General features: G+C 40.7%; 1 protein-coding gene and 1 long non-coding RNA gene across 2 annotated transcripts in view; one reads left to right on the top strand and one right to left on the bottom strand.

Annotated features, from left to right (window-relative positions):
- Positions 1 to 21,322, bottom strand: part of LOC134067666 (uncharacterized) — a 40,788-nt gene extending 19,466 nt beyond the window's left edge. Inside the window, exons 1-3 of the long non-coding RNA XR_009936538.1 lie at positions 21,237 to 21,322; positions 11,516 to 11,635; positions 2,302 to 2,487 (exon numbers count right to left, since the gene is read on the bottom strand). This is a non-coding gene — a long non-coding RNA (uncharacterized LOC134067666). The remainder of the gene's footprint in view (positions 1 to 2,301; positions 2,488 to 11,515; positions 11,636 to 21,236) is intronic.
- Positions 3,600 to 20,227, top strand: smyd2a (SET and MYND domain containing 2a). Its single transcript, XM_062523056.1, has 12 exons — positions 3,600 to 4,116; positions 5,146 to 5,209; positions 7,084 to 7,194; positions 9,194 to 9,254; positions 9,728 to 9,852; positions 10,809 to 10,876; positions 11,591 to 11,693; positions 16,556 to 16,666; positions 17,011 to 17,134; positions 18,575 to 18,749; positions 18,858 to 18,966; positions 19,378 to 20,227. The coding sequence occupies exons 1-12, from the start codon at positions 3,944 to 3,946 to the stop codon at positions 19,453 to 19,455; spliced, it is 1,302 nt and encodes a 433-aa protein (XP_062379040.1). The 5' UTR covers positions 3,600 to 3,943; the 3' UTR covers positions 19,456 to 20,227.
- Positions 21,323 to 21,935: the final 613 nt, after the last annotated feature.

Raw genomic sequence — 21,935 nt, 5'->3', positions numbered from 1 at the left:
AGTTTTTCCGAAACGAAGCGGCCACCATTCAACCCGAAATAAGACATATGACCTAGCCTGGCTAGCACCTACCACTTCTCAAATGAGACGTGGTCTGGCAACCAGACGTTCATTTCCTCGTATTTGAAAAAATGCCCAGATCCATTCATTGGGCGCCACGGATGTCTATCAAATGCATCTGTGCATAGCTCATCATGGTCTTGCTTTCTCCCCTGTTCTGTGATTGGTCGCCAACATCAGGCGAAAATTTGGGTGTGAGTGAAATCACCGCGCAAGGCAGGATGGGGACACCCAGACTAACATATGACCATTCTAATGACTCAGAAGCTGTTCAGTTAAGGTACATGAAGCTAAAAAAAACATGCATAGTTCACCTTTAACTTTCATTTGAGCTCTTAATTCTCTCTTTCTATGGTAGATAAGTCCAGAGCCATAACAGAATTATAATATTAACACTCGTATGTAGCCTGTGAGACATTCACAGCAATACCAATAAATTAGCCCTGATTAACCACACCTCCTCACTCTGATTTGGTTTCTATTAACAGTGACTATAATGTTGAAATGTGTCATAAGTACAGTGATTAAGCAATATGGTAAAAGAGAGGGGCTGGTAGGATATACCCACGGCTGTGGTCTGGTTTTGTGCCACAGCCGAGGGTATATCGCTTTGGACAAAGGCGTCTGCTAAATAACCATAACCATAACCATATCCTTTACCAACCCTACAATCTTGAGTGCCATATAGTAACATCAAATTCTGTTTTCAATAATTTATTTAGATATTTTTCGTTCATACTCCCCCAAATAATAGTTCCAATCTTAGTCTTGGTGTCTCCAGTTTCCAAACAGCACAATATTCCTTGAGTGAAAGATGCTACACGTGTTTGTGCACACAATAATTTGTATAGCCAACTCTCGTGTGTATGTCACAAGCTAAATTGAACATTTACCCTACTCCATTAACTCCATTTTGTCACTCAATAATTGTCAAATGTGACATTCACTGTGTCTCAAATTGCGTACTTCTGCACTTACAATACCTAATTTGAGTGTGTGAGGGCGTGAGGGCGTTCACACTGAAAATTCCAACAACATGAAGGGCACTGCAAGTCCCCGGACGGTGCACTCATAACGGTCAAAAATCTGAGTGTGGAAAGATGGACACTTTCCGCCCTCAACAGATGACATCTTGGCTATACAGCGGAAGGGGAGGGAGTATTTTCACACTTGTGGTAATCGTGGTAGAGAAATCTGAAGCAGCAGCGGTGGAAAACACACTTTACAGAAGTACAAGCAAGTTATTGTTCATGTTTTGACACAGTATGACCATGTCAATGTTGAATAGACAGAGGACACCAACAAAATTATATCTAAATGTTGCGATCGTCATTTCCGTGAAGTGCATGGAGGTTAGTGTTTGATATGAAACGCACTATCCTGTTAAAATGTGCACACTCTCAGTAAGTACAGTATACACAGTGCACATAGGGTGCTGCACGAAAGTGTACTCACGGAGGTGCACGATTTGAGACAGACTAATTATGTCTGGGTTCACCTAGATGACACATGGAAACGTGGGATGTCATAGTCATAGCAACGGCAGCCATATTGAATTTCAAAATAAATACCCAATACAGCCAATCAAAATTGGTGGCAACGCCGCCAAACACAAGCCTCATAAAAGTTACTTACTGCCATTTTGACTTTATGAAGGTAATACACCCAATACAGCCTAACACTATGACATAACACTATGATACTTTCTTGACTTAACACTATATTACTTTCATGACAACGTCCTCCAGCTAGACTGCTACAACCTCCACATTGCTGTGTGCAGTTACATTCATAGTTGTACTACATTATAGTTTAATTACATTGTGTACATTACATTAATATGTATTTATTTAGCAGATGTTTTTATTCAAAACAAATCAGTAAAGCTATTTTTGCACAAAGACTTGAAGTGTGCGGATTCTTCTTTAAAATATCCAGTCACTCTTAATCCTGCACCTCACACGGATGAGCGGTGATTTTTTACTTTTTTGCTTATCCAAATCAACTTGGAAATCAATAGAAAGACAACAAGATTGAAGCTGCAGTGCAAAGGAGACCTTAGCTAGGAATTACTACTGCATCAGTCAATACTATTACAAGAGGATAAGAGTGTGGACATTATGTGTCCTTGTCAAAGTGTGGTAGGAGGAGAAAGTGGTAGAAGAAGTGGGTAGAGGAAGGGAGAGAAGGAAGTGCATTGTAAGTGTGTGTTAGATAGTTAGAAGTAAGAGAGGAGGTTACCTTAGAGTTGGGTCTTTAAGAGCTTCTTCAAGACAGAGAGGGACGTCCCTGCTGTGGTGGCACTTGGCAGGTCGTTCCACCATCGAGGGACCACAAATGAGAACGCTCTAGATTGCCATGTGCGGAGGGCGGCAGTACCAGATGACCTTCTTTGGAGGAGCGCAACGGCCGAGGGGGGACACAAGCCTTAATGAGAGCAACATGACAAACACAATATTATTGCAAACATGTGTAGGCCTAACAGATTAAAAAAAATGGAGAAAAAAAAAACGTTTGAATAAAGTAATACTAGAAATATTGCTACATGAAGCACTGAGGATTAGCTTAATGGCCTCATGGTGGCAGCATAAAACAAGAAGAGCTGAAGTAGAGATGGACTGAATTCTTCTTCCAATTGATTGCCTGTATGCTTCTCATCACTGAGTCTCATGTATTTCTTGCGGACCATTGTAAGCTTGAGGCCTTTTTTGTAAATGAGATGATCAATTTACAGTTTTCTCTCAGGTCTGAATTGAAACTCTCAAAACTGTCAACTCCAAACTCCATTCAAACTCCATTTAATTTAGTCACTTGTGCACATCATAAAAGCAATTTCTCCCCATCTTAAACAGACCGTAAATACTTCAGTACATAGTACATCCATGCAACTAATTTGGTATGCATGTCAGGTTTTTTACATTTTTAATGCTGTCATGTTGATCAAGGTTCCATGCTAAATAGTCCTCCTACCCCATAAAACAAACTAGACTAGTTGTCATAACTAGATGTTGTGTATTCCTTTGCTATAAACCCATGTCAACAAATTGTAGTAGGCTACGAACAGTAGGCCTAACTTTGAAACATATCCAATGTCTAGCAGTCACCCCCCGCCCAAACACACACACACACACATACTACAATACAAGCAGTAGGCCTACAATCATGTGTAACTTCTTAAGTTGTTTTAGTTGTACTTTTATCAAATGGCCGCACAGAAAATAGAGCTGCTTTGTTTGTTACTTTGTGCATTATTCAATACAGAATACTTACAGAGTAGGCTAAACTGTCATATTGATAACAAGACAAAAGTGATTACAAATCTTGGACTTGTCATTTCTGACAGTGATTACCATTTATGTTTTTGACACTTAATCTAAGCATTTTGCACAACATATGCTACGCACTTTTGCGGGTAATTCACTGTAGGCCTATGTGTGTGCACGAGTTATGATTGAGAAATGCACCAAAAACACAGGTCACAGGAGCTTGGCAGCCGCTACCTGCCTACGGCCGTTTCTAACGGGCTTTAAGACAGCTCGGAATCCATAATCATGAAGCATCAGCTTAACCCACTGAGTTAGCTGGGCTGGCTCACAGTGACCACTAGGACGACGCTAGCAAGCTAACAAGGGGTGGTATCAAGCACGGTTTCTGAAGTAACTAGTTAGCTAGCCACACTAGCAAGCTTCAGTATATCGGCTGAACATCATCATCCTCATCCTTCAAGTAGCTGCAGGCCGCGAGGGTTCACGTTTTAAGCCGCACGCATTGAGTGAGCTTGTTGGCTAGCTCATTGGACAGTTTGTAGCTCAGAAACGAGCGTTAGCTAACTGTTATTGGAGTCGTCCACGATAAGTTGAAAAGAGAAAGGGCTTACGACAAAATGAAAGGTGAAGGAATAGAAGGCACGGATAGGTTTTTGAGCCCTGGGAAAGGTCGAGGACTAAAAGCCCTGAAACATTTCAAAGTAGGAGACCTCGTGTTCTCCTGTCCAGCTTACGCATACGTCTTGACAGTGAATGAGAGAGGTGCCCACTGCGAATTCTGCTTCACGAGGTATGTCATTCAACATCATGGTTACAGTGTTGCTGCTGCTGTTACCTGTGTTTAGTCATGGTTCCTGGTTGTTATCAGTGACCGCGGGTCACGATGTAATTCAGGGGCACAAAGGATACGACAAACACGACTCTTATTTGACATGTACTGTCACGCCCATCTGAGAACAACTAGCTTGTCTAACAGAACAACGTGCTTAAACAAATGATTGTATCATGACTATGATGACATGTATCGAGTCTGCACTCTGCAGGCAGTAAAGAGTCGTTAAACTTAATGAAACACTGGCATGAGCAGTGCCATAAAAGCTACAGTAGACATGGGGAATGTGGCTGTAGTTTTATCTAATACTGATAGTCAACGGTGTCTAAAACATGCATAATGTCAGTACATGTCACGAGAGTTTATGTTATTTGCAAGCATTTGCTACCACTGGCCTGTTCGCTGCTAGTATTAGGACGTGTGACTACCGGCTCGTCTTTATTTTTGGCAGTTCAGCCTCTTCACATTGTGACACTGTTATGTGTGGGCGCCAGCACAATCAGCTGTTTCAAGATCGATGGATTTCTAAAGAAAGGAAATTCTTTAGACTTGTAACTGGTTGTTTCATAAGGACATTGTGCTTATTGCACTAATCAAGGGTGGTTAAACATAGGTCGAGGTGAGAAAAAATGCGTGCATGTGATTAACCAGCTGTTGCTTTAAAATACATCTAAGATCTTCTTATGTAATTGTTCACCGTTTCAACTTGTCAATTTTAAACTTGCTCTACATCCTGTTTTTATTGGCTTCCCGTTAACTATGCCCAATGTCTCCAAAGTTTGAAGAGACGCCAGAGTGCTCTTTCTAGAAACAGCGTTGCTCTGAATGGCAAATGGTCACTGAGAAGGTTGTGCCTATAAATGTCTTGGCATGTCCTAAGACAGTATGTCACTTAAGACCCTCTTGAAATGTGTTTCCTTCAGAGAGAGTAGCCTGATGTTGTGCTCTTTTGATAACCTGGATTTTCCTTCTCGTTTTGATTTACAGACAAGAGGGCCTGTCCAAGTGTGGAAAATGCAAACAGGCGTTTTACTGCAATGTGGATTGCCAGGTAAAGGAAGACATATTCATGGGTTTCATCAGGTCCCTTTCCACAGGTGTATAAAATCAAGCACCTAGATTATGAACGCAGACTGCACAGTGCTTGATTAGTACACCTGTGGATACACCAGTGGAAAGGGACCAGATGAAATCCATGAATACAAGTCCTCTTTTCAAACCCAGTTACATCATCAGCCATCATTGTCCATAGACCAGAAATCATTATCGCCTGAGCTAAGCCTAGGCCATTTTATGACATACAGACTGCTATATTAGCTAATATCAATTGGTTGTAGACTACAAATCTAAATGGGCATACTGTACATCTTCTTAGGAACCTCGTTGTTACATTTTTGTCATTACAGAATTACAATTTAACCCCATGTTTGACATTGGACTTTGTTTTACTGAGCGAAATTATGTTTACTTGTGAATAATTTATGAAGAGTAGGGCTGTGTATTGGCAAGGACTTCATGATATGATCCGTATCACAATACATGGGTCAGGATACAATAATTATTTTTGGTACATAACCAATTTAGATGCACTTATAGTGCTCGTGCTTGCGTTTCTTTACGAATCCACCGGCTTAGTTTGTAGAGAAATTAATATTAAGTTACACATATACGTAAGAGGGTGATAATTAGCCCTTTTCACGTGATGTCAGACGAAGCGTTGCTGGGAATCCTCCGGCATGTCCAGCTGCCAAATACTACAGAAGAAGAAGTATTCATGGGTTTCATCAGGTCCCTTTCCACAGGTGTATACAATCAAGCACCTTGATTGTCAATGCAGACTGCATGGTGCTTGATTGTATACACCTGTGGAAAGGGACCTGATGAAACCCATGAATACTTCTTCTTCTTCTTCTGTAGTATTTGGCGGCTGGACATGCCGGAGGATACCCAGCAACGCTTCATCTGACATCACCGTGAAAAGGGCTAATAGGTGTCATTCCAGTTCATATGTGTCATCAGGTCCCTTTCCACAGGTATTAATCAAGAACCATGCAGTCTGCATTCATAATGCATAATGCTTGATTTTATACCTTGATTTTATACCTTGATTTTATACCTAAGACCTGATGAAAACCATGAATACATCAATGTATTGCGATGATTATTAACAAAAATGTAAAAATGAGCTGGAATGGATCACATTAAACTGATAATTCAGCAGACACATAATAATATAAAATATCACAATAGTCAGCTGTGTAGACATTTTTGCACAGCCTAATGCTGTAATAAAAAATATTGATATTTGGCGGCAGTGGCGATACGATATATTGCTCAAGTGGTGATCCAATATTACCCAAATGAAGAGTCCAATCCATTGTGCATCAGAGGAAAACTAGAAAATTAGGCCCCTAAGCTTACATTTGCAGAGTTAAAAAAAAAAAAATACGGAGAAGGAAAATATGAACCAGTAGCCTTAAAGCACTGCTCCATACACCACCTGGTTATGGGAAAGGATTAATTTGATCTGAACCTGTCGTTGCTATGGCAATCCATCCCTTTGCATTAGGGATCAATTTGCTGTTTACTCGCCAAGATGCAGGATTTTGTATATCTCTTTCTACCCAACCACCAGAGAGGCAGCGTTAAGATTAATTCAGTCTTTTTGTCTCTCGAGATTTCCCCGCTTAGGCCACTTTGTCCTTTTCTTGTGAAAAGCTTGAGTCACCAACAAAGGGGGATGGGGTGGGGTGGGTGATGGGTTGAATTTAGTATTTATTTAGCCTTTCGTTAAGCGAAAAAAAAAAAAACAGCGGGGGAGTGTTTGTCTTTTGTTTTCAAGGCATTTGTTTGTAAACAGATAGATGGTTTGTGCATGACTAGGCGTTGTACTTTTTAAAAAACTGACCCATGTCACTCCCACAGAGAAGCGATTGGCCCATGCACAAGCTGGAGTGCTCAGCTATGTGCGCCTACGGCGAGAACTGGTGCCCCTCGGAGACGGTCAGGCTGGTGGCCAGAATCATTGTGAAACAGGTGAGGAGGAGGAGGAGTAAAAGAAGGGATGAGGAATGGTGGAGAGAAGGGAGGGAGGGATAAAGCTGTTGTGTGGAGACAGCTGAAGATGCCAATGAGGGCAACAAGGGTGCACAATCTGGAAAAGGGGGGTAGTTTAGGACACCCCTCATGAAACAACTGATCCCCAAAGGTTTGTGGGTGTTAAAACATGTGATGTGCAAATGCAATTTTATGACCTACACAATCAGGTTGGTTTTACTGTAGAGAAGGCACACATAATCCAAATACACCTCAAGGTGAAGATGCATGGAGCAACTTTCCAAACAAGGCTGCACATGCACTCTGGGCCAAAGCTTCCGAAAACAGCGTGGCATTCAAAGTGTTTAGATGTCCCTAGCAACGACAGTTTAATACAGTTTAGTTTATATTATATCCCCATCTCTTGTTTAACCCCAGAAAGAGTTCATGGCCCCTCGTCTGCATGAAAGCATAAGATACAGTTGGAAAAACCTACCGTTTCTACAGATCTTGTTAAGTTCTCGCTTTCTCAAAGTTGTCAAAAGTGATTCTTTGCTTCTAAGAGTTCCTGGTGATGTTGTTTACTACTGTATTACCAATTGTGTGACCAACAAATCTCAGGAAATGGTCTAGGCTATCTATCTTTGCCATACTTTGAAAAATGCATACACTGTTTGTGTATTTGTTTCAAGATGCAGGTGATTTATAAATCTGCGGCACTGCCTTCAGGATTATTTTGGAGGCTGTGAGGAAAGGCCCATAAATGTAATTTGTTGATGTTGGTTAAAGCCGTGCTGGGAGCTGACAACACCGGGAGTTCAATGAGTATCTGGCTATTAGTTTGATCTGTGTACTGTCTTGTACAACCACTCAACTTGATCAAGACGGCCAGTGTTCTCTAAAACACTGAAACCAAATCACTGTAACGAATCAGAGCATTTGCATGGGGGTTTAAATATAAGCTGTTTCAAAGATGTTCTGGAAATGCACACAAAAATCACCCCTGTTCCCCATAACTGATATATGCATATATATTATCAATCAGACTGATATTTAAGTCCTTTTTTCTTTCAAACTGATGGTATGGTTTTTAGTGTGTGAAATGACTCTGGCTGCCGTTTGTTTGAGTGCATGTGTGGGTGAGGTGCTCGTGAACACTTGTGCTTAGTCGCTGGGGAAAGAGACAACAGGGAAGAGGTCTAGTGCTCTCGTTTCATTCATCTATAATAGTCTTCCACTGAGGTCCACAAGAGGTTGAGTTGACAAGGCAATACAAAGTAGCCTCACTTGGCCTATGTCGACAGGAGTGGAATGCCTGGTCAGGTTTAGTAGTGATAGATGAAGTCTCTCACACAAATCACATTGCATCATTATGGGCATATTTTGGCTATGTCTTGTCATGAACTGTAACTGGAGGGTTTGTTACCTGTAACTAGTGGTTGATCACCAGAAGACCAGCTGTATGTAACTGCTGTGTTTTTCCACTGAAATACAATTACTATGGAGTTAGCAAGTTAGTGCTGCTCAAGCACGCTTGTACATGGTGTCAGGGAGTGGGAGATTGTTGTGCTATATCATAATGGTCTTGGGGTTAAAGCTGCAGTAAGTTGTTTTGGTCAAAAACTACCAATTTAACTGCTGAAAAGGCCTGGAAAAACTCTTGCAAACACGGTGAAACACCAACAACTGCACAGCTGCCCCTGAAAAAGCATTTGCAGGCATTTTACTTGGCAAGTCTTTAAATGTTTGTTGGATTGTCCAATCCAAACAGAACTACGCCGACATTGACTGGGCAGCTGTGCTTATCTTTATCTTGACCTTCAGTCAATCACATGTAACTAGGCAAGAACAGAACACACACTTCCAGATGGTAGACCAAAATTCTTAGCAAACTGCTACAGTAGTCCTAGCCAGAGATGCATTCACTGAGAGTTATAACCTATAAAGGTGTAACTGGATAATTACAGGATAAATCATTTTGTGTTTTCCTTTTCAACAGAAACTGCAAAAAGACAGGACTCTGTCTGAGCGATTGTTAGCACTGAGCGAGTTTGAGTCACGTAAGTACAGCTGAACAATCATGATGCTTTCAATGAACATTACCAGGAAGTGTTCATTTTCAGAATGTACTATCCATTAATCCATTTACTCCATTGAATGAGTTTGTGAGAAGTCGAGTTATGAGCTCACTTGAATACTTTCTACTCTTTGCCTTTTACTTTATGCTTTTCAGCAGTAATGAGATGCATACAACTGCATCTAAGACACCTTATGTTGTAGTCGGCATGGCCAAAGATGTTCAGTGCATCAGACATCTGTCGCAGCATTAGGCTGCAGTTCTATGTGTGTCTTATATGTTTTGATTGATAGTATTGTGGCGCACCTAAGTTGGTTCATGTTCATATATAATATAATCAAATAAAATGTAAAAAAGAGAGAGAAGTACAATTTGAACAAAAGGTTTCTTGTATAAACAAATCTGTGGTATATTGAGGTTGAGGTGATTTTCAAGGAATCCGTCATCTCTCCCCAGACCTCGACAAGCTTGACAATGAGAAGAACGAGATGAATGAAGCCGACATCGCCGCACTTCATCATTTTTACTCCAGACACCTAGAATTCCCCGACAAGGCCACTCTCAATGAGCTTTTTGCTGGGGTAATGGAGCATATATGTAAATATTAGTCATCCAGCCTTGCAGTTGTTGTAAGATAATTCATATTTTAAAATCTTAAGGCATTCTTTAATTCCTGTGGTGATGGGCATACTTCACAGTACAAAATGGGGGTTATTATTTAATGATGCAGCATGTCAGCAGTCACTAGTCAGAGTTATGTTAATGTGTCAGCTCTGGCCAAGTCATTAAGGCCTGATTGATGCCAAGATGGCTTCGCCCATGTGGTGCTGCCCATGTGGTATCCCCCAATGTCCTGTGTGCCCCAGCTGCTCGCGCCCATTCACTACCAGCTGTCCCCCTCCCTCCCTCCTCTGGGAGGTCTCGCCACCTTAAAAGGCCTTTCCACTACTACATACCACAGAGGCCACCATGTACCCATGTACTCGTTCACTTCCACGTGTGCACCGCTCGTTTTCAGTCTTCCTCTCTCTGCTTCCACTACACCTTTGCAGTCACTTTCACTTTCCTCTGCTTCTCAACCAGGCACTCGAGTATACATGCACTCAGACAGATAGACACACACATACAAACACACACACACACACACACACATTCACTGTCTGTACGTCTTGATGGATTTAGTCTCGAGTTCTACTCTAGGACCCTCCCCCACTCCCAACCTTCTCTCTCTCTGGATCACCCCCAACCTTTCCCATTCACTTCTCACCTCTCAGCTGCTGTTTGTTAATGCAGACAGCAGTGCTGATGGTGTCAATCAACACTGCACTTATAGTAGTAACTGTGGAACTCCCAAGTGCTAATCTTCCCACAGTACTACATTGAATAAAACCAATGAAATTACAGCTTGACTCTAATCAGTCAGTACATTGATCAGTTGTTTTACACTCTACATTCTGGAATCATATTCTGTTGATTACATAATCACTGCAATCCACTAACAGTCACATTTTAATGAAAATCTTTTTTATGCCAACAGGTTAACAACAATGGGTTCACAATTGAAGATGAAGAGTTGTCTCACTTAGGCTCCGCAGTATTTCCAGAGTAAGTTTATTAACTGCAATAATTCAGTGCCCAGTCCCCAAGTATTGTCTACAGTTCACACATAACTTTTGAACCTCTTGAGTTGATGAACTGCAGTTTTAATCTGTGTCTAGTTTTTCCAGAATAGTAGTAACTTCAACAGGACTTCAATGAAAGATGTGCACACTTGCAAATTAAACTATTTTAGATAGTCATTTTATTCTTGCATCATCATCCCTATATTGGTAATTAATTATTTTTTATATATTTATGAATAGGGTAAAATGTTATGGCTTAGGAATATTTTAATAGGTTTTCAACCCCTAAAGCCTTGTTACGCTGGCATAAAACATCTGGCATCTTCATTCTGACTGACAATGGGATGTAAGCTTTTAAAAGCTGCCCCTGTTACAAAGGGTTGATTGAGTCCGTCTGTAGAAATGACTATCGAGGTGACTCTTGAAAGCTATGCTTTGTAATGATGTATTTATGAATGTTACACGAGGAGAATGTTTTTTTGTTTTTTTTGTCTAAGCATGCAGTATATTGATGTTATGGTGGCCCGCACTGAACTGGCTCCTTTGAAAAGATGACTCTGCTCTTTTTTTAGTGTTCCTTGTTTGTGTTTTGGCATTTTGAGGACATTTTATTTTAGCTCACCTTGCACAGAGCCTCTGCATCACTCTCTATTTCGAGGCTGCGGTCGGTTAAATCTTCTATCTCTCCTTCCTGCAGTGTTGCTCTGATGAACCACAGCTGTAGCCCCAATGTCATTGTGACCTACAAAGGGACAACAGCAGACGTTAGGGCAGTGCAGGACATTAGTCCTGGGGAAGAGGTGAGGTCCTGCAGCAGTTGCATCTTCTCAACTGAGAAGAAATCAACAGTGATAGTGTTAAAAGCAACACAAAGTAGTTCTGTTGTCTTAAAACATTGGCTTCAAACTCATTTTGGTGCCACACTAACTTACAATAAGAATGAAGTCTCTATTGTCTATGCACACTTGGAACATCTGATATTGTGTTGTTGTCGTGGGAAGAAGCATGACCCTTTTCATGGGTGTTAAATGGGTTGGATAGCCACTAGCCACTTAACACTATATAGTTATCCAGCAAATTGAGAATAACAACATCATACTCATGATTCTGGTCAGAATGTGAGTCTGAAATTACACAGGGCAAGGGGGATGGCTCTGCACTCATAGGATAGATCTAACCAAACAGAGCAACGAAATAGCCTTTAATAGCTTATATCTTCTGGTCTTTTTTGAAAGTTATTGCGCTGTCAGTATCGTGTACAATACACAATAGCGAAATCTAAGACAACAAAATATGTAGCAGGGTAGGCTAACAAAAATAATTCCTTCAAAGCGTACTACAAACATGCAATGAACAGCTGGATGAGGTTGTCATTAACCCTACGAGTAAACAGACATTTTACACAAACGGGAACATCATCACGCAAACATGCTGATTTACCTTGATGAAAGTATAAGTGAAACTTGAGTTTTCCCACATATCCACTTTGGCCTAAGTTTTCAGAGATAATCATGTGATAATCCGTGATAAAACCTCAGTTTTCATGTAGGCTAAATGAAAGGCAAAACTGCATGGAAATAATATGCATTTATAGCCTCAGCATCTCTGTTGCAAGCAAAATTAACCTAAGTGTGATAAGATGACGTGAGAAGAGGCAACTGCTCATCTGTCCATCAATAGGCGAGTTCGTGATGGCGCAAAACTGCGCAGCCCAAGATGCACGTGGTTAAAAATCTTGGCAGTCGATATCACATGGCCTCAACTTATCGCGGGAGCAAGGCGGCGGCTGAGCAGCGGCGCAGCACCTCTCTAGGTACTGCGGAGCCTAGACCCTGCCTTCATGACGTCAGGACTTTGCCCTAGTTGGCTTTTACATCCCTGACGTATGTGCAGGTGTTTAGATGCCTCTTCATATCCACAAGGGTCCGTGCCTCATGTTTCGTCACATGGTCACATCTAGACTATGGGAAGTAGAGAGTGTACAACTTCATAGCAGCGTTTGTATCCCCGCCCCTGCTGTCACCGGCAGATCTCACTGCTGCAAGAGGTCAACTTGAACGCGCCTATTGTATAAGGCCCGTCCTGACAATTGGTCCGGGTAGATCTGTACAGAGTATAGTAGCGCTAGCCTAGCGAGCTAAACCCGCATCAAAACTCACCATAGCAGGGCTCAATCGGAGGGGTAGGATAAACGGTTGTCTTTCAAAATCCCTCTCCACGCAATAGGATAGCGCTAAACGAATCATCTTCTCGTTTTCAAGTAGCAGGATGCATAAAGTGTAACTGCATCCCATAACTCCACCCACTTCACATTTCTGAAAAAGGCTTTCAAAATGAGCGGTACATTCTGAAATTTGGAGGGGAGGGGTTGAAGAGGGGCGGAGATGTAAGGGGCGTTGATATAGACTGGGCACTGCTGCAGCCAATCAACCATGGTGATTTTGTGTCAATCTGGGAATGAGTGCTGCAGACATGGCTTATCACATGTAATCAGGGCAGCAGCTATTGGGGCGTTTCATTCCTAAGGGTACGTTCAGACTAAGAGTCTTTTTCTCAGCTGCCGGCGTCTGTTTTACATTATAACCCTATGGAGTAGACCGTGTTTTCAAAAAAGTTGCCGGCTTCTTTTAAAAGGCGACGGCAACCGTCTTTTTTCTGCAGCTCGAAGTTGAGAAATGTTCAACTTCTAGCGGAAAAACGCCTTACGTCATGCTGTCTTTTTTACAATTGACCAATCACAAGTGGATTAACGAGACCTGTGGTTTCCCATGACAACAGGTAAAAAATGGAGAAGGTGACAGAACATCGGTCGAGAGACTCGTTTTAGAACTAGTTCTAGGTGTCTGAGCTTTGGGAAATGTTTGACATGACTTCACAACTTTGCCATAACATACTAAAAGCAACAGTCAACCCCATTTTTTTTTATTTCGCGATATTTTGTGTCCACACGTACGTTAATCACTTTGCCTATCGCAATAAAAAACGCTTCCGGCTGCTTTTGGAATAAAAACGCTGGCAGATTTTTTTTTCAAGATGATAAAACGGTCTGCACAACTTCTTTTGTCAGAAAAAGACGCTTAGTCTGAACGTACCCTAATTTGTGACGACCCGGTGACGTAGGGTGCCTCTCAACATCTCTCCTCGATCCTTGATGCTCGATCCTTGAGGGGCGTTCCCACTGATCTATAACTAACACTGGATAGACTATCCCAGTGTTGCCACCCCATCATTCTTTATGTAGATCAGTGAGGATCGAGGCCAGAGGCGCGAGGGAGGACGTATAAAAGCCCAAATGAGAGGCACCCGTAGAGTCGCCAGAGAAGTGCAGGACTACATCAGCATTTTGGACCAAAATGCCATGGCATGTTTCAACCTGGAGAAGGCGCGGAGAGCTATATCTCCAATACAAAATAATTTGAAATGTTACTTTTGTCGGGAAACACGATTTTTGTCAATATTAACCCTGGTAATATTGTGGTTCACCACTTATGAGTAATTTCAATCAATCAACAGCTCAAAAAAACATATTTTAGGGTGCAGTTTAAAACACTTTAACGGTCGCAACTTCTGGTCGCATGTCAGCCATCATTATGTTAAAGGGATAATCCGGAGTGAAATGCACTTTAGATCAATTTTTCGGACTATTGGGAGTACATACGTTGAGTTGACACCAAAATCATGTCATTCGGATGTATTTTGAGAAAGTTCGCGCTCACCGTTTTTAGCCAAAACTCGTTAGCCTGGAAGTGACCGGGGCGTGTCCTTTCGCCGCTACAAAACGCTATTTTTATACCTCTTCTACTGTTCCAAACAACACTACACTTACGTGGTAGTGAGTAGAGGTTCCCTAAAGCCAAACCGAAGTATCAGCACGTCTTTATGTGGTCGGATAGAGAGTCCAGAATGAATTTAATCGAGTCCGTACCTTTCCGGAAATGTTAGTAAAGTGTTGTGAAAACGTTGCTAGCTGCAACAGCGACATTTCCGGAAAGGTACTGACTCGATTAAATTCATTCTGGACTCTCTATCCGACCACATAAAGACGTGGGGATACTTCGGTTTGGCTTTAGGGACCCTCTACTCACTACCACGTAAGTGTAGTGTTGTTTGGAACAGTAGAAGAGGTATAAAAATAGCGTTTTGTAGCGGCGAAATGACATGCCCGAGTCACCTCCAGGCTAACGAGTTTTGGCTAAAAACGGTGAGCTCGAACTTTCTCAAAATACATCCGAATGACATGATTTTGGTGTCAACTCAACGTATGTACTCCCAATAGTCCGAAAAATTGATCTAAAGTGCATTTCACTCCGGATTATCCCTTTAAGCCCACCCACTGACTCTATACAAAATTTGATTGGTTCGGTGATTGCTGCCAAAGCCCAGCTCCCAAGTCAAATGGAGAGTTGCTAGACCCCGGCAGGCGGCAGCAAATTAGATTTGCTGCCGCTAGGCTATAGCAGAGAATGTCTAATAGGGGGAGAACGACCACTCGCTAAATACTGCAACATGCATGGTACTGCAACTAGAGGGCGATCGCGAGCAAGTGGAGAATGAATGGAGGTGAATGGAGTTTCTCCTAAAATCCACTTTTCTCTGGATATAATTTTTTTGTGTAGAAATCGGAATATTGTATGCGAAAGGGGGGTCAAAGAAAATACACACTGTTGAGTATTCGATTTTTTAAGTCCCTTTATTGTTCTAAAAAGCCTTTCAAACATGTCATTGACATCATTCATTAGCAGGATGCTATAATAATATATAATAACCATAGGATGCTAGTGTGTAATGGGCAACAACGACCAAGCCTGTGAGAAACCAAAGGGCCATAAGTAATTGTTCATTCAACTTTCGACCTAACCCATATTGAGCTTGCAAAAACTAAAATCCAATCTTCGATGTTTCAATGACAAGAGGTGAAACAGACCAATTTAGCTGTCTAGCCCCATAGACCTTGCTCGTGATCGCCCCTAGCGGAACTGCAACAGGAACTGCAGGTACAATGGAGTTAATAGCGAGTGGACCGGCTCTCCCTAAATGGGCTCTGGCTATAGTAGCGCCACAACGGAGAAACGGAGAATACTAGACTGAACTTACCGCCTCAAATGTTGTGAGCGGGGTTAAAGTTTGGCTGCACACAGGCTATGTGTTTCCTACAACGTGTTACGTTAAAAGTGCAATGTGGAGGTTGGTATCAAAAACAAAACTTTCCAGACCCCACATAATTGCATTTGTAATCAGAGAAGTGAACATTACCATGTTAATTGTAGTCTACTTAGCATCATGCTTTGTTTCAGTTTTTATGCATTCATTTACATTTGTGTGCCACAAGACCTAAAACAAAGAAATGCCTTCAAAATGTCACATTTCCTATGTTTAGCAACATTTTTCAGTCTTGGCAATGAAAAAAAACATTGCAACATTTTACAGGGTTTCTGGCTTGTACCAACACATACTCCCACATTTGCTTGTGTATGTAAATACACCCTTCGCATTCCTCTACATTAAAAAGATACTCATACACCTTCTCCAGTACATTTATAAACATATGAGCATGCACTTTCTTATGTCCTTGCGGACACATGGGTTTCTAAAACATTCCATTAATGTCTGTGCCTAATATTAGTAGCAAATGTGTTTTATCCCTGGTTTGTTCTTGCTTTAGATTTTCAACAGCTATATCGACCTGCTTTATCCAACCGATGATCGGAATGAAAGGTTGATTGATTCCTACTTCTTCGAGTGTGACTGTAAGGAGTGCACCACAAAGTCCAAGGTCAGCACTTCAATCCAAGGAAGCTGAATCGTTCACTGACTAAAAATGGTCATAAACATCATATAATTTGAAAGTCTGAGCCGTTTTTTAGCTGAAGGACTATATTTACATTTACTCAAAGACAAGGAATACCTATTTTGACCTTTTGACTACTCTGCAAGCACTGACTGGAATTAAATTAAACAAGACACCAAAGCAGTTCATGTTTTGCTAGCTAGCTTCCATCTCATCTTTCAGATCTTCCCCGGTATCAAGTTCCAGCATTTTACTGCAAATTACTTAGTCACAGTGCATAATTGAAAGAGGATCTCTCTTGTCCCTGACTAACTGTTCTGCCTCCTCAGGATAAGGCCAAGATGGAGATCCGGAAGAACTTGAGCTCGCCCCCAGAGCCGGAGGAAATCAGAGAAATGGTGAGGTATGCCAAGAACGTCATTGAGGAGTTCCGGAGAGCAAAGCATTACAAGAATATCCTTTCTTACTCCCTTGCTTTCCTCTAGAGCACACCGGTGTTGTGTGGCATAAGCTTGTTAATATGATTCCTAAAGTAAGTCTATAAGTTCAGAAGTCAGAATATATGAACATATGTTTTTTTATGAGAGCTAATGGGGCCACAGTGACTTGTTATAAACTTAGGAACTTCAAAACTTGCAAGTTTATAGCTTAATTTGCCTTAAGTGGTCTGCTTCGGAGTCATTGGAATGGTTATTTGACTTATTCTGGGTTGAATGATGGCTGTCCTGTTTCCTCCTAGCGCCTGTGAGCGGAAAAACAGAAAAAAGGTTTTGCAGCCTCGCGATTATGATCATGAAAAAGCAGACTAACCGATTGAGTAGTGTTGAAAAATATACACACTCTAAGGAAAGCTCTGCAGAGAAACCTGTGAGCGTAAAACGAGAAAACAACGTACTTGCATAGTTCCTCTTTAATTTGGACAATATATACAGTGGGTATAGTAAGTATTCACACCCATGCTAAAGTTGACTAAAAAGAGGAATATAAAATCATCTTTTGAGAATTGATTGTAATGCCTTAATTAAAAAAATGAGTAAAAATCTAACCGCTAAGGACACTAATTTTCTTTGTGATTGAAGAATGTATCGTAAATAGATAAATGTTCTTCCTTAAATACAGGTTGCATAAGTATTCAACCCCTATGTTAAATTCCCATAGGAGCAGGAGGAGTTTTTATATGTTTTTATTTTTAAAGTCCAGCTATTTCATGGATCCAGGATAATATGCATCCTGATAAAGTTCCCTTGGCCTTTGGAATTAAAATAGCCCCACATCATCACATACCCTTCACCATAGATAGAGATTGGCATGGTGCTTTTTACAGTTAGCCAATTAGCCTGTTTGATGCTCATTGAGCTCAATGCAAATTAAACAGGCTAATAGGCTAACTGGAAAAAGCACCATGCCAATCTCTATCTATGGTGAAGGGTATGTGATGATGTGGGGCTATTTTAATTCCAAAGGCCAAGGGAACTTTATCAGGATGCATATTATCCTGGATCCATGAAATAGCTGGCCTTTAAAAATAAAAACGTATAAAAACTCTTCCTGCTCCTATGGGAATTTAACATAGGGGTTGAATACTTATGCAACCTGTATTTAAGGAAGAACATTTATCTATTTACGATACATTCTTCAATCACAAAGAAAATTAGTGTCCTTAGCGGTTTGATTTTTACTCATTTTTTGAATTAAGGCATTACAATCAATTCTCAAAAGATGATTTTATATTCCTCTTGTTAGTCAACTTTAGCATGGGTGTGAATACTTACTATACCCACTGTAAGTAGTACATGCTGAGAGACATGACAAGCATTTTTGACACAGGGATCAATACATAAAGCTTGTAGACACCACCGTTTTCCCTTATTTTTGTCCTTGACTCTGTTGCACCCCCAAATGAACTGTTGGAAATCTGTGAATTGAGTCTGGAGAAGATGGGCGCCATCTTTGGAGACACAAATGTGTATATGCTTCACATGATGTACCAAGCCATGGGAGTATGCCTCTACCTGCAAGACTGGGACGGAGCCATGAAATATGGGGAAAAGATCACAAAGCCATACAGGTAATTCATTTGTGTGATTGTGATATTGGATTTTACGGATTTGTGCATTGTGTTGAAGATTGTGAGCTGAGTTTCCCACCCCCTTGTCTCTTGTCCTTGTTTTTGCAGCGTGCACTATCCTCAATATTCTCTGAACACAGCCTCAATGTACCTGAAGCTAGGTAGACTATATTTAGGGCTGGAAAAGAAGTCACTTGGAGTCAAGGCTTTAAAAAAGGTAAAGTGTCCTTTTTAAGTGTCCTAGAAAAAGGTAGTTGTAGAAAGACGTTTGTTCTGCTGCCTGGAGTTATTGTGTATGCACTTGGGATTGTTCGGGGTGTCTGCCGTATAGATGAACAATTTCTAGGTTCAGAAAATTGTCATGAGATTTGCTCATCTATTATAGTTTGCTAATCAGAAATGCTTAAATTCACAAGCGAAGTACAGTCACTACATGTCAGTAAAAGCTGTCAGGATGCATCTCCCTATTCTTTGATGTTACATGACAAACATATTTAGGACCTTGATCTTTTCTCTTAGGAGGTGCATCCTTCCTCACAATGTTGGATCAATATATCTTGTGTTATTTTAATGTAGTTTTAAATGCATGTGTCCATATCTTTCACTGTGTCTCTTCCCTATCCTCCAGGCACTGGCCATAATGGAAATTGCTCATGGCAAAGATCACCATTACGTAGCCGAGGTCAAGAAAGAGATGGAGGAATAGAAGAGAGACGAGTGGAGGAGAGCCTGACCACCCTGTCGTTTTGCACCAACAAAGCTGCATGGCATGCATCTTATACCTCTACTTCAGTCCCTACAACCAAGCGATGTCAGAACAATCTTCAACTCTTTCTAATAAATGTTACACGTGGACAATTGTGGTGGGGCACACTTGTCAGCATTGCAAGTTACACACCTGTGTCTCTCCATCTTTTTGTGGATTTATTAAGTGTTTGCTACAGCACCTTGTCTGAAGGATATTCTGCACTAGGCCTAAAACAACAAGGGCTTTTTCTTTTCTTTTTTAAAAAAGACAACAAAACATAAAATTCATCACATTTTTAACAATACTGTTAAATGGATCTGTCTGTCCTCTTGCCTATTGTAGCAATGGAAGGGAAACACAAAACACTATTGTGAATCAGAACAAGATAAGAATGTATATTGTTTTCAGTATTGCCAGTTGATAAAATCAAAGATTTTGCATGATTTATTTTGCACAGACCACATGCATTACGGTAATGCATAAAATTCAGTGGAATTGTCTTGATTATCTGTGATTATTTTTTTTTTTTTTTTCTTTCTCCAATAGACCACACTTTGGAAGCCTACTCTTAATACTCTTAAGTCTCATTTTCATAAATGTTGTCTCTGGTTTGTTGTTTCCTGACATGTGGCATGGGCCATACTGGAATGCAAAAAAAAAAAAAAGTCTGAAAAAATATGTGTACCGTTATTGCATAAAACTTGCAAAAATAAACTTCAAATGCAATTTCAACCAATATTTTGTTTTGTTTATTCTTTTTAGGTTTATCTGAAGGTTATTTTCCCTAGTCCTGTCCAAATCCTTTCAGCAAATTTGGGATTTGCTCTGGGTCCATTTTGGCAAGAGACCATTGAAGCCCATTCCCAATGTCCCTAAAACGTGGGCACACAAATACAATTGCTAATTTTATTTATAATTTAAGACCTTCATTTACAAGATTGCTACACTTTTGAAGTGATTTGGTAAGAGTTTAATTTACCGATTTAAGTTTAACATCACTGTCCCCGCTGGAAGTCGAAGTCAATAATCTTTTCCAGACCCACTGTCAACTGTACAATTGTGAAGGTCTGAGTGTTCCCAGGCTACACATTTGTAGTTGTGCATATAATATTTAACTCAACGTAAAAATATATTAAGAGATGTTGTTTGTGACTAACCATGGCAATAATATTCAGTCCTTTTAAACTATACTATATGCTCATGGAACATTGTGTCAGGCCAGTTTCCCCACATGTAACTCTAGTGGTTATGGTCTCTACTCTACAAAACTGCTGAAGTGAATCTCAGTAGTCAGTAAAATAACCACATAAGTGATTTGATTTTGTTATGGACTATATTAACAAGGCAATGCAATTAAAGGGTGAATATTGTTCAATATAACCCTATACAGGTGCAAGCGTAGCCACTTGGTGGAAGTTGACTGGGATTGCTGTGGGCAACATAACTCCATCTGCTGTTTGTTTACAGTAATGCTACAAGACACTGCAGCGTGCAATGTTGAAAGCATGACTGCTAAAGGTAACTTATTGGAAAACCTTATGTTGCGGTTAAAAGCGAGCAAACTCAATAACAAGGAACGTAATCCTGCCGCTAATCAGGGTAAATTCCTGGAAACAACGCTGAAAATGCAAACCATGTCAACTGCTTGCTTAATTTAAGATCTTCCATCCATAGCACGTCCGTGTCCTCATTACGTAAATTGTACATTTACATTATACAGTTGCACTAATAATACTTACCATTGAGATTATTTAAAACAGGCGCACATTTTAAATGCGCACAATAACCGTTGCGGACTGGATGGAGCAGCAGAATGACAAGTGACCGTACGTTTAGAAAGACCGCGATGGGTGGGGTGAGATTTAAATTTTGGCCAACCAAAATAGCGATTATGATGACGTCGTTGAGACGTCCAATGAGAACAGTGCTTTTAAAAATAAGCACCAATCACAGGACTGGATTGTTGATTAGAACAGAAAAGAACATTTTTTGAATTTTGTGTCTTCATTTCATTCAGGGATTAGATCTAGACAGCCTCCAAACAAGGTAAGGACGTTTTTAAAATCCCAGCATTAGCTCAACGCAAGTGAACGTTTATTCTATGAATACACAATTCTTACTAGCAAGTGTGTTATGTTGTTTCCTGTTTGTGTAGATGTGCCTGTTGTGGGGATGTCTGCTATGATAAATAGTTTATATTTAAAAGTAGCTGCATACGTTAGCTGTAGGATTGCTATCGCTAACGTTAGCGAGCTGTCGAGATAACTTGTTTTCCCCAAGATAACTTGCTTGGCCTTCAATTATGTGCAACTACCGCTTTGGTCAAGCATTTAACGTTAAGTTAATGTTGGTAATTGCTCTCAAACTTAAACCATGCTAACCATTATGATAACCATGATGCTGATGCTGATACTGCTACTGACCATGGTAACGTTATT

This window comes from Sardina pilchardus, chromosome 20, assembly GCF_963854185.1.
Source record: "Sardina pilchardus chromosome 20, fSarPil1.1, whole genome shotgun sequence".
Lineage (NCBI taxonomy): Eukaryota > Metazoa > Chordata > Actinopteri > Clupeiformes > Clupeidae > Sardina > Sardina pilchardus.
The sequence above is the reverse complement of the archived record's forward strand: the minus strand, read 5'-3'. Positions and strand labels throughout refer to the sequence as shown.